This window comes from Poecile atricapillus, chromosome 3 (genome assembly GCF_030490865.1).
Source record: "Poecile atricapillus isolate bPoeAtr1 chromosome 3, bPoeAtr1.hap1, whole genome shotgun sequence".
Taxonomy (NCBI): Eukaryota; Metazoa; Chordata; class Aves; order Passeriformes; family Paridae; genus Poecile; species Poecile atricapillus.
In genome coordinates this window covers 111,528,293-111,541,917 of record NC_081251.1, presented here as the reverse complement: position 1 = coordinate 111,541,917, position 13,625 = coordinate 111,528,293, and the positions used below count along the sequence as shown (strand labels likewise).

Sequence of the window (13,625 nt, the reverse complement as noted above, 5' to 3'; positions counted from 1 at the left end):
TTTCATGTCATTTCATTCCCTGCTGGTTTTATCAGGCAGTTCCTGGTCTAGATTGGGCTTTGGGGTTAATGCCAGTGCATTTCCTATGATCCAGCTGCCAGAAGCCCCTGTAGGGAAGGCTTGTGAAGGTGGTAAAAGACATGGCCAATGTGCTGGCCAGGTGAGCTGTAGAGAGCTCCCCACAGGGCAGTGGTAGCTGTTGAGGAGGTCCAGCAGGATAAAGGATGTGTCCTGTGACAGGAAGATCCTACATAGCCCTAGAGCTGCCTTGTGCCTGATCCCATAGAGGCTGAACACCCCTCGGATGGCACATGGGAAGCCAAATGAGGGGCAACACTGGGGAGCAAGGATGACCCCCTTCATCTGTGGCTGGACTTCATCTCCCCCTTTGACAGTGTTTCTTCTTCTACCAACAGCCAGACAATAGCAGCAACCCAAATTCCACCTTTAAATGGCCCAACATCCATCCTGAAACACTTGATTCAAAGTCTCTCCTCAGGTTTTTTGTGGCTCTACAAACACCTCACCACCACAGTAATGCTTTCAATCCTACAAGAAAGAAGCACAAAGAGTGGGATTGAACCAGCTCTGACTTTTTTAGTAAAATACGCCAATGCAGTCATCTTCTGGCTACAAATATTCATGGGAAGAGTAGCTTTAATAACAGGGAAAGTGCTTAAAAAAGAACATTTTATTGCTGTGTTGCCTTCACCCCAGTAAATTGCAGCATTTTCATTTTCCTGTATTTATTGCATTGAAGTGTTTATATCACTGCAAAGCAAATATTTGCTTTCAAAGGTCACTCACTGTATCTCTCTTCCTCTGGGGATAGACATAGATCTCTCTGAGCCTTCAGTATTACTCCATATGGATTGTATAATGTTCTTGCTAAAGGATTCCTTACTGCATCTTGGCACTACTGAAATAGCAGATGCAGACTTCAAAGTTTAATAGGAAAGGCAATGCCTTTCCATTAGCCAGTCTCTCTTTGTGTTTCTCTCTCACGTTCAGTCTGTTGTGCTTCTGTACGAGCACTGGCACAAGGTACGAGACTGTCTGCAGGGAATTTGATGTAAATGACCCAAGTGCCTGGAGTTACTTGCATTGTGGAGGAGACACAGAGCACAGCCTGGAACATGCTGTACACAGTATTTTGTAGCAATGTTTGGGCTTTTTTCTCCTTTTCAAAGAGCACCGTGGATGTTTGTGTGTGAACCCAGAGGATTTGGAAAAAACCAAGGTCCTCGTGAAATTTTGAAGCTGATTTGTATAAGAAATTACTGAAAGTATAAACACAAACTGAGTGAATATAGGGTCTGTAACTTCTGTAGCAATCCCCTTTTTTAAAAAAAAATAAATCAAAGTTTTAGATCACAAGAGCTTAACATATTACATCCCCTACATTGGTTTTCTGGTCTGTCATCTCTGCAGGGACCGTAGATAAAATAAAATGTAGTTTAAATTAAAAGTACAGAGTACACTTTGGAGAGTTTGTTCCAGTTATATTAGAGGTTCCTAAGGCAGTTGTAGGATTTTGATACGTGGTTCAAATTAACTTGAATGAGAACAGAATGCAAAATATCAACTAGTACCAAAAATGTAAATTATGCAAGGAATTTATTACCCCAAGTCCTCAGTACTGTCTTAGGCCTTTTTCTGTTCTACTTAAACAAGAGCAGGTTTCCGTGGGCCTGAGCCAGACCTTATATTTTTGAAAGTCTGTCTAGTATCAATAAGAGCAAATTCATTGTGGTTTAACTTGACCATTCCTGTAGTCATTATTTTTCAATGTTTTAAAACATCAGGAGTTTTAAATAAAAGCTTTTTATAGGCATTCCTAAGAACCATAGAGGGGTAACTTTTAATTTGTACCTTAAAAGCAATAATTCTCTTTAAAATGTAATTCTCTCTCTACAGGATTTTTATTGATAATAGGGTTTGTTGTTGGAAATTCATGACACTGGAATGGCATTTCAGCCTAAACAGGACTTTTCAAGGAAAATCCTATCTCTAATCTGTTCTATTCTACATTATAAATCGCAAAATCTGAAAAAACATTTAAACTCATTCCCTGCCATCTACAAAATATATGTAGTTTATCACACTGTGTGCAAATCAGTAACCTTTGTTGATTCTTGGGCAACGTTTTCTATTAAATAAAGTTGAATCAGCACCGCTGCAGGGTACTTCTGTTTATGACTAAAACTTGATGTAAAATGACTTGTCTGGAAGAATGCTTTTTGCTATTTCTCAATCCATTCTAAGTGCTTTACAAATACCAAACAATCTCAATAAACCTGTCAAGTTCGATCACTTCCTGCACAACATCTCTCTGGTTACAAGCTCTGACACTTTTTTTAGCTTGATGCAAAATAAGATGCGTCTGTCACTAAGATGCCAACTGGTGGTTCTAACAAACCAAGAAGGGTAACTAAAAAAAAACTCACGAGCATGGAGTGATGGGACGAGGGACAATGGCTTCAAACTGATAGGCAGTAGGTTTAGATTAAGTGTTAGGAAGAAATTCTTGACTATGAGGATGGTGAGTCACTGGAACAGGTTGTCCAGAGAAGCTGTGGATGCCCCATCCCTGGAAGTGTTCAAGGTCTGGTTGGATGGAACTCTGACCAATCTGGTCTAGTGAAAGGCGTCCCTGTCCATGGCAGGGGGTTGGAATGAGATGATCTTTAAGGAACCTTCCAACCCAAACCATTCTGTGCTTCTGTGAAAGTCTCTCCATGTTGTTTCTTTTTTATTTTTGCACCACCCATCACCAGCACTGGCTCATGATCAAAAAGATTGTAAGGAAAACATCAAAAGTCAGGCTGGAATCTATCTGAGAATGGAATTTTCTGTGAAGTTTTATTTATCTACAGAGATTGACCAACAGTCAATAAATAAATAAATTGCTGTTGTCAATAGAAGCCCTCATGTTACCCCCACTCACTTACAGGTCTGTAATTATTCAGCTCACACTGGATATGCTTAGAAAAATGAACCAAAATTCCCTGTTAGCATCCCACCTTCTCACTGATGCATCACCTCCCACTTTACAGCTAGTGAGATGATACCAACAGACACAGCACAGAACCACTTTCCTGCCCCTCAACATCTACATCTATTTACCAATTAGATCAGTCCCAAAACCCTAAACAAATTGTCCTGATTTTTGCTAAAGCTTGCTGCTACTATTCTGCCAGCACAAGTGTAGTGAGGTGTACAGGCAGAGGAGAATATTGTAACTAGATGCTCGAAAACTAGGTCCACAGACTTAATCTTGGTGTTCTGGTACAAAGACTATGCCAGAAATATTTCAGGTCTGGGTTATGCCTCAATCTGGGAAAAAAAAACCCCACAATTTGTGAAGCAGTGACCACTGCTAGAGCCTGCCTCTGCCAAGTGGGACAGGAGTTTGGAGCACGGTTCTTTACTGAAATAGCTTCTTTTTATCCCACCTGAGCATGCTCCGTTTGCTGGCCAGGAGCAGTGTCTTCCTGGAGCTGTGTGCCACAAAGGGTGCCACCAGCACAGCAGCAGGGTGGGAAGGCTGGGGTGGCCTTGAGACTATCCCCACACTTTCACATGCCTTTCCAGAAGAGAGCAGTTCCCGGTTTATCTTTTCCTCCTAAATATCCAAGCGCACCATTTTCTTGTAAAGCTCATTTCCTGCTGTTTGTGAGCATCCTTGAAGTGTCCGATATCAGCCTGAGTATTAGCCACGAAATTAAGCTCTGCCTTGGCATCAGCCAGGGCTGCAGATGAGTTGCCTAAGCTTGGTCCTTCACACTGCTGTGACCACACAGCTGGCAGGAGCAGGTGGCCTCCTTCTCCAGCAGACATTTGGGCTCCTGTACATGGTGTGACCCATCACAAAATGTCAGCCTCCCTCTGACAAGGATGTGGCAATGTGCTCAGTGATGAAAGTAGAATGTCGTGCCAGTAGCTCCAGGGCTGACTCCTCGAGATGGATTTCTTCCTGCTGTAGCTTCAAAGAGGAAAAGCAACCATGAGAAAGGGCACGGCTAATGTGAAGGCATGAAGGTCACATATTCCCTCTTAGATAAGAAAAGCAGCAAATCTGTTGTTGAAGCTGCAGAGGAAATGCAAGGAGCTGCTTTCCTTACACCTTTCTAAGCAAACAGGGTGTGATGCAGGAAATACTGCTGCCACCCAGCTGTACGTGCTCAGCTCATACTCCTGATGTCCTGATGGAGAGCACCATCAAAGAGAGGAATGATTTCATCTCTGATATACAGTAACTTCCATTTAAACAGAGTTGTTATTGCTAAAATTTTAGAGCCAAGCTCTGCCCTGACTTATCTTGTTTCATAAAGGCTGCACATATCGCAAAGACAGGACAGAAAACAGCCCCCGGGATCCTGCCTTCTTTAGAGCAGTTTTGCTGAAAGAGGATGCTTTTGTCCTCTTTCTGTAATTGAGCACGATGGCATCTGCTTTATGGCTGTTTACTTGCAGTCCCCCTCAACTTCCCCACCTCCTCTGCACCTGCAATTAGGTTTTCCTGCAATGAACAAATCTAACAGTCAGTGAGCAGTAATTTGCAATGTGCCATGCTTGAATCAAGCGAAGAAATAAGCCGGTGTTGTTGTTATAAAGACCTGACAGATGGTAGGAGGGCCCGCCTTTCTTAATCAAGTCATGCTCAGTAATCAGAGATAGCTTGAATTTGTAACAAAAAAGAAACCCTACCAAAACAAGGATTAATGGGCTGCATCCTGACCTCTGGTTAGGACCAGCTCAGGGGTGTCCTTCTGCATCACGAGGGATAACGAAGATCAGAATCTGACCCACTTTGTGGAGAAGTTGAAAATAACAGTTATGTCCTACCCTCACTTCCCCCAAAATGAAGGATTCTCCCAGGTAGACTTCTCCCAGTCTAGCTGCAAATATCATTTCATAGTCTGAACTATAGTATGGTAGACAAGTCATTAACCAATGAAAATCTGCAAAGTTTCATAGTCTATAATTTAATTGCAAATGTGTTAGCTGAGCATCCAGCCCTCCAAGCAATGCAGCTGAAACACAGGACACGAGGGGCATAGGCTTGACCTTGACCTCCTTCACATTAAGCTTTTTAATTCTAGAGAAGAATGAATGTGTTTCAAGACTGTTTCTGGCAGCAAATAATATCTCCTGAGTGTCCAGCTTCTGTATGAATTTCATTTGAAAAGTTAAGAAAAAAGGAAGGATTTGCTCTCAACTATGCAGGAATTACTATCCAGAATGAGAGTTTGGTTGAGGACACTGATGTAATAAAAACCCTTTTGTGGGGCTGACATTTAAGCACGGCTCCTAACTGCACTGTTTCCTTTTTGCTGTCTTCCAGGCTCACAAAGCAGCTGAGTGCAAATCCTGATCTGCAGCGTCCCCAAGCACCCCCACAGCTAAAATGGCGGAAGACGCGGATATGCGCAATGAGTTGGAAGAAATGCAGCGGCGTGCCGACCAGCTCGCTGATGAAGTGAGACCAGTAGCTAAACTGGGAACTTGGGGCTGGGTTTGGTGTGAAACACACAGCCAGAAATAGGAGCTGATCCGGCAAAGGATTTCTAGAGCTCTTTTCCATCAGCTTTACACTGAAAGCGGAATTGGAAATTAAATGAGCTGGGGTAAAATTTAATGTCGTGTTTAGTCTAGATTAGGACATTTATTGATCGTGAGTTTGGTTTAGGTATTAGATTGTGCATCAATTTGACTGGCCTCAGAGCAAAAGGCAGCAATTTAATATTTTCTGAGGATTCCTTCAATCTGTCAAACCTATTAAATCTCAGAAGTCACCAGTTATGTTTCTGAAGAGTCTTGGCTGAAAACCACAGGCTTTATTTTTAAAGTGGAACACCTGTGGTTCTGAGCAGCACCGCCGCAGTGTGTGAGCAAGGGGAGCACAAGCCTTGGAGATTGCAGCTGCCTCGAGGTGTGCTGGGAACTGCTGCATTAGCCATCCGTAGAGCTGGAGATAGAGAGATCACCAATGCCCTGCTGATAGCCTGATTTGGAGGGGAGGGAAAGAGTGCAGGAAAAATATCCTGTCAACATGAGCCTGCACATTAGCGTTGGAAAGCGTAACTTGCCAAATCTTAAGAGTTTTTCCCTGTGTTTTTTCAGTCCCTTGAGAGCACCCGTCGAATGCTGCAGCTTGTTGAAGAGGTAAGGACTTGCATTTTATTTTGCGCTTCTGTTGTGAGCAAAAGTGATGGAGAGCCTGACAGTGGAAGTGGTTTTTTTAAAACTCACATTGCTAGGGCCTGGCTATGGCTTTATGTGCTGTTGTCCTGCTCATCCCTACCCATCACTAAGGCCATGCAAGACATTGTTCCCTGGTTGCCAAGGCACTGGTTTGGTCATACCTGAGGATCCACTGAGACAGGATTCTGGAGATAAATGAAGAAAACAGCCTCTGAAGGTGACCTGCAGTCAGGGACAAGTGGCTAAGTTTGCTGCAGAGCTCCGGGAGCCTCGTGCCAGCACCACTTTCATGTCCTTGGCATAACACTGCAAGAGGGGAAGGTGAGAAGGGCCCTTGATCCATTTTCCCAGTCTGCTTTAAATACTTCCCTCTCCATAAACACTTGCAGCTATTTATAGAACATCGGTCAGCACAGCATTTAAATGCTATTTCTTCATGTATCTCTGAAATATTTATCAGGATTTCAAGGCTCACGAGATGTCCTAGATTGACCACACTGGAACAGAGAGTTCTCAGATTTTCCATGGTGCTAAGGAAGGGGACCCCGGCTTGGTCCTCACAGCTAATACCTGCCTGGAGGGAAAAAAACCAATTCAGTCAGGCTGTATTTCACCCTCTCCACAATTAAGGGTTTAAAAGTTGGAAAATCTCAACTCAGTTTAGTTTTGAATATTCAACCATCAGGTGGTGGGAAACTTTCCTGCCGCCTGACAGGCCGTATTATTTTCAGACACCATGCAAGCCCTGGTGCTGGAGCTGGTGACATTTTTAATCAGGGTCATCAGCACTGACAGTCCCAGTACTCCTGACAACAAGAGTTTCCAGCAGAGACAACGGGAAGAAAATTACATCAGGTCCCATGTTCAGGAACAAGCACAACCTCAGCCGTAGGCTTTATGGCCTTGAAATCAATCACCACTGTGAAGATCAATGGAGTCCAGTGGAGACAAAATTAAATTTCCATGTACAGACAGACAGATGGGTCACTGAGCATAGCCAGCATCACTTCTCCTCCACAAACACTTTAGATTGGGGCCTGTTGCAGGCAAAACATGCTCTTGTCTCACGAGCAATCTGTCCCTTTTTGCTGCTCAGTTCCCTGGACACGCCATTTCTAACCACCACTTTACGTCAACTCTGTGCTGGATGCAGCTCCTGCTGAAATCAATTCAACAACATGGAAGAGAGTCTCATATGAATACCCTCACAAGAGAAGACAGGAGAGCCTGCTGCCCCAAAATGCCTGGGATCTAAATAGACAAGGCAGATGATGAGTGGGAAGAAGGAGAGGCGCAGGAAAGGGAAGTGATTTGCTCGGGGCCAAGCCATCAGTAAATATCAGCCCTGCCTCTCCTGAGCCGTATTTGTGCGGCCTATGCACTGCTTGAGTCTTCCTAACATATTGAACCAGCATATTGTGAATGCCACTGGAATTTCAGTATTAAATCACAGCAAATGGCAAAGTGGGAGGAGAACTGGGACTGCTGAATTTACCAATGAATTTATGTAGGTCTGTAGTGCTTCTTGGAAGAGCTCAGCATCTCTGGATCTGGCATTTATTCAGATGCCACAATATCTTCCTATCCAAACAGAGAAGTTGCTAAAACTAGCACTGAGTAGTCAAGGGAGTTCTTCTAAAATGAGGTGAATATTATTTTCACTAATGTGACTGCAGGAGACCTTTAAAATTCTTTTGTGGCCTAACCAGCTGGTTGATTATTCCCATCCCCTTTCCTAGGTATTTCTAAAAAAATGCAGCATTCAGGGAGTGAGAGATTTTATACTGAAAAGACAAATGGTGAGAGTATTTGAAATTGAACTGGCACTGCTCTGATTTAATAAACCCCAAAAATCCAATTAGACTTCCTCACTTAGCAGAACCTGTCTAGCGGATAGAGAGGGGAAATACTCAGGGAGAGAATGCTTTTTACTCTATTTTCTTCATACAGCAAATCTGTTATTCCTTTCTTAAGAAAAAGGATGCCTCCGTGTTTAAGCATTATTACTGTGTACATTTGTAAGGATTGCTGTCATGATACTGGGGAAATACAACATAAACAGACTGACTGGACTCCATCCTAGAGATAGAAGAGTGCTTCCAAAGAAGAAGAGAAGAGTCCATCCAAAGAAGCCCTGCAGCCATGTAAGGCCTAATTGCAGGCCATAGCCTGCGGACATGTGCCCAAAGGACCCACCCTGCTTGCCCCAGACTGTTCAGGGTTCGGAGATGAAGCCCTGATGCTATGGGCAAAGAAATCCAAGGATGTTATTGCTTCTTGATTTTGTAACTCAGCTTTGCAAGTAGCTGATTTTTCCAGCCCTGGCAGAACAAGGGAAGCAAGAAGTGTTACAAAAGCAGCCACGGCTTTGCCCCAAGGCGTCTCCGTACTGGAATGGCAGATTCCAAAACCCAGTTTGCTCCATGGTGCCCATCATGCCCAGGCAGTGTGGTTAATCTGCACAGACCAGTGCTCTTTTGAGCCACTCAGTGCTATAAATACCTGTATTTTATGATGATGCTATGCAATGTTTGGGCCAAAACATAAAATAAAAATGAAGTGAGGCAGAACAAGTGAGGCTAAATACAGTTTGTAGCTGACCTTCCTTTCATGTTGAAGCTTTTTACCTCTGAGGCAACATTATGCAATGCAGAATATCACATGCAGGGAGAAAAGCTGGGAGTTTGCTCCCATCTCTCAATGCCACCACCATGGCCTTTAAGGAAAATCAATTGTGGTAGTATGGGGAAAAAAAGATGTTTTGTAGCTATGAAGCAGCGAGATAAAAATAACAAGATCGTAGTGGTAAAAGCTGAGAAGAAAGCACTTAGGAATGTACAGACAAAAGGGCTGTTTTGTACATTTAAATCCAGGCAAGACTATCTTCTCTTATGTGAGGTGAGAGTGAAGTATCAAAGGTGAAATGTTGAGCTATAAATGTTTGATAACTGATGCTGCCCTATGCAGGGAATGTACTCTGAACACACAGAATGCCATTTTACCATCTGTGAGTTTACCCTGACATTTATTATCACAGCCAAATGCTTCATAGTCTGAAAAACAGAAGAAAAAGTGCTCTGTTGATTTAGAATTTGGCCCAAACCTTGTCAAAGCTGATTTGAAAAACCCTTTTGGTTTCATTCGACCTATTGGAACTATTGAACTATTGGAACAGTTCTCCTCAGGAAAGTGTCTTAACCAGTGTAATTCCACACATCTGGCACAAGGGAATGTGATCCATAATTCTGATCTCACTTCTTCCAATGCAGGATTAGACCCCTTTGTGTGTGTTAACCTGGGGGGTAGCAGATTCATGTGGGCTGAGGATCTGATTTACCAGGCAGAGCAGCAGTGTGTGGCTCTTTAATCAGGGAGACATCAGAGTGCTAAGAGGGTGACAGGGAACCTGGAGCAGGAGCTGAGCAAATTTATTACTACGGATGACTAAAAAATGTTTCTTTGACTACATTTTTGTCTTTAGCGTGTTGACAGCTCTCTTTAGTGTCTATGGGAACTGCTAGCAATGTCAGCCTGTCCTAGTATGTAATTGTCTGTATTAATTTATTCAAAGCAAACTCTATAATTTTTGATTAAAGCAAAATTCTTCATTGAAGTGGAAGTTTATGTGTTCTTCACATAACTAAGAGTGTATATATGTTTTTCAGGATATCTCCTGAAATGCAGGGAAAGTGATTTCCAGAATTTCGATTCTCTATCTGATGCATCATCCCCTTACAGTGTTAGGAAAACCTTCCCTCAGGCTAAACCAAAATTTGAGTAGCTGCCTTTGGTAGGATGGAACCCAACACACTGTGTTCCTGGAGGGACTGATGAGCCCTTTGAGAAGTCATTCCAATTGTCTTCTCACTTTTATTTCCTTCTTGGGAAATTAAGTTCTGTAACAGCAATAACAAGAAATGATACAGCAATGCAATTCCCCTCCAAAGTGCTAGGCAAATTTTAGTGAATGTTTTCTTGCTGACTTGCTTTGAGTGAAACCCTGATAAAAAAACAACCAACCAACCAACCCAAACCAAAACCAACCAGTTCTAAAAAGCTATTACAGAAAACTAAGGATAATATGTATTAAAGCCTCCAAAAGGGCTGCCAGTTATGCTGTTAAGTTGGCTTCACTGAAACACTGACAAACTAAAGTATCTATAGGTTGAATTAAGCCCAGAGGTTTAAAATCATATGTTCTGGTTCTTTGATTAATACCTTTCCCAGTGGCCAAATGGAAAACCTGGGTATATGCTTCATATAAACGATGCAGAACCCAAACCAGTACTGCTTGTTCATTTGCATTTATTCAAGCATTAGAGCCTGGATGAAAGACTGAAGGACATAAACTTTCCTAAAATGTACGAGGTCTGTTTCACCTCATGTGATACATTTTTAAGTTGGAAGTGTTGGCCTCCTGCACTAAAGGGTCATCTCACGTGCAAAATTATTATATATATTATATATTTCACCATCTGCAGAATACCTGCATTATGGATAAACAGGAACTCCAGGGCTGCCAGTTTAATGCCTCAACATAAGCAATTCATGCTGTGGCATTTTCTTCTAAAGGACAAGAATGTGACAGGTTGGCTGTGCCGTGGCAAAATCCAGCAGTCCAAATTCTCCTCTCAAGTTCAATGAGAAGGCAAGGAGAGTCAGAAGCTGTTCTCAAAAGAGATGGCTCTTACAGATTAAAGAGTTGGATGAAAATGGCGTGTGCTCTATGAACTCTGCAGGGTGCTGTGAAAGAAGCATTTTCCATCTCTCTGGCCTGACCTAGCCTAAGCATTTCACCTTTTTGAGAATCCTTATGTTGCTGCAAACGGAACAATATTGCTTGTACAAGAACTGGAGGGTCTGAAGAAATTCCTCCATTGCACAGGAAGGAAGAAACACTCTAATCCTTGTCAAGGTGGAACTTTAGCACAGAATTTCACACCATGATGGACCCCATGAGTTCTACCCATTCATGGCTCCCCACACAGGATATCACTGATGTTGGTGGATACGTGTGGGAATCCTTCCTGAGCCCTCAGGACCAGACAAAGCCAAGCACAGTCACTGGGCCCATGGTGATGAGAGTCTGTCATCAAGGATTCAGGGGCAGAGGCTGTAAAACCTCTCCTTCTGGACTGGCACTTCACAGGAGAGCTTTCAACACCTCCTCTTACACATTGTCCCAGCAACCAGCTCGAGTAACACCTGCTCCACTGAGACCAAGGGGAGTTTCTGTGATACTTCTAGAGCAGGAAATGCCAATGTGTCTGTGTTTGCCCCCCAAATACACTTGTTGGGCACATTTCTTCCTCTTTATTCTGTTAATCATCTTTCCAGGGATGCCTCAGTCTATTGTCACTGGGGGTCAGTTACTGAGTATTTCTCTCCTGCTCAGATATCTGGATGATGAACACACTTTCAGAATAGTTCTGTCTTACAGACAGGTTTGGGTTTGAGTTATCTAAAATATCAGTTATAATGGAAATACTGAGTTTTTCTAAATGTCTGGACCTATTTTAAATGCATGAATATGATTTATTTTTTGACTGACTTTACACATTTAATTCTTTATGTGGAAGACCTGAAAATTAATGTTTAATAGAAATTTGGAACAGAAGGAGATTGTCACTTGATGTCTGAATCACTTCTCATCCTTTTCAGTCACCACCTCTTTATTAGCTTCAATATGCTTTGGATTAGACCACAGATGCAGACAAGTTTATTCATTGCGCACCCTTTAATATTTTAACATTTGTGTTAATGCTGTGGCAGGCTGTTAGTAAGAGATACACTATTGTCTGATTAAATGGCACTGACAATCAGGTAAATAACAGAAAAATTCACCTCTTTCTCTTTGTGTAAGGATTTGATATGAAACACAAACCATAGGGTCTAATTGATGAGTTCATCTCTCAGCACATGTCTTGTATAAAGGTGATTTGCTTAGATGTCAAACACAGCAGGAAAATAAGGTCAGAGGGTTAAAGAGCAGTAAATATTTCTCACCCCGATTATGTTTGATTCACCAAAGGCCAACAACTATCACAGCACCAACTAAAGGTTTCTGAGTTCAAGATTTGGAAGTGTCCCAGGTCATACTGCAACATATTTACTGAAACACAAGGTGACTCAGGACCCAAGCAGCCTTCTTGTGTTTGCATGAGTATGTTTGTTAAAATCTGGGGTGTGGGGTAAAACCTCCCTGGGTACCAAGAGTACAGAAAGAGACAGTAGAAAACTGTTGCACAAGTGGTGCTTAGCAGAGCTGCCCCACAGAAAAGATAATTAAAGGTGGTTTCTTTATTCTAAACTGGCAAACCTAAGATAACCCTTGGACCCTAACTTTCTAAAGGCTGCAAAAATAAAAGCTGGCTGGGATTCAAGTAAATACAGTGTGAACTTGAAGGGAGAGAGAGCAGCAGTGGGTGCCTGGTAGATGGCTGACCTGAGGGCAGCGGGGTGCAGCAGACCATGGGGAGAGGCAGGAGGCATTTTCTGTCCATCTGGCAACTCACACAGGGACTTTTTAAAAAGACAAAGCAAACCAGCCTGCACACATCTGATGTTTTGCCCCGTTTCTGCATCAGTGTAGATATTACAGACAAGAATGGGAGTGCGGGGAGAGGCAGAGAAGAGCACAACAGGAGGTGCCTCACATCCCCCTTGAGCTGACCAGGATCCTCTGGAAGTGCAGCAGAGAAGCACCAGCTCCACCAGGCAAACCCTGGGCATGGCAGGGTTGGGCTTGTGGCTGAAGCAGCATGGGCTGTGGGAGTCTGGGAATGCCCAGCGAGTGTGGACAGGGCCACTGATGGCCAGATATACTCCTCTGCTCCCACAAAAGCTGATGAGCAGTGAGCAGGGCAGCTGGCAGGAAGAATAACATGAAGTCCTTGATTTGCCTCCAGGAGTGGGAGGGTGGCTTGAAAAGCAAGAGGCATGGTCAGGACTTTAGTTTTCTGTTCCTGATGTGGCCGTGCAACTGTGGGCATCTCCCTGCTCTCTGCAAAATCGACACCAGCACCACCTTTATCTATTTCACAGGAGCATGGATAGCTTTATGTTCATGGCAGCAAGTAAATTACTGCTGCACATGTCCAGGTAGCTCTGCTGTCAAGCTGTCAGGCCACAGAGGACTTACTTCATCTGTTACTGACATGCAACAGTCAGGAGATCATTCAGGCCATTAATTATTCACAGATGTTATCACTGCTGGAGTGGAGCTGGTTTTCCCTTTGTAATTAAAAAGGAGATAATTTGATGTGTGATATAGCTCGGTGCCACAGCACCCAGGAACCAGAGACACCTGATCACAACCCAGAGTGATGATAACACATAATAAAAATTGTACCTGTGAAAGGTGCCCTACCACTGGCTTAGGCAGGTGGGAGCTGTGACTGGCTCAGCTTTGCTCCAGC

At 43.2% G+C, this 13,625-nt stretch overlaps 1 protein-coding gene across 1 annotated transcript in view; it reads left to right on the top strand.

Moving 5' to 3' along the window:
• SNAP25 (synaptosome associated protein 25) overlaps positions 1-13,625 on the top strand; it is a 61,431-nt gene that overhangs the window by 27,182 nt on the left and 20,624 nt on the right. The window contains exons 2-3 of the mRNA XM_058836511.1: positions 5,348-5,482; positions 6,127-6,168. Coding sequence (XP_058692494.1) covers positions 5,411-5,482; positions 6,127-6,168 — 114 coding nt within the window. The 5' untranslated portion in view covers positions 5,348-5,410. The remainder of the gene's footprint in view (positions 1-5,347; positions 5,483-6,126; positions 6,169-13,625) is intronic.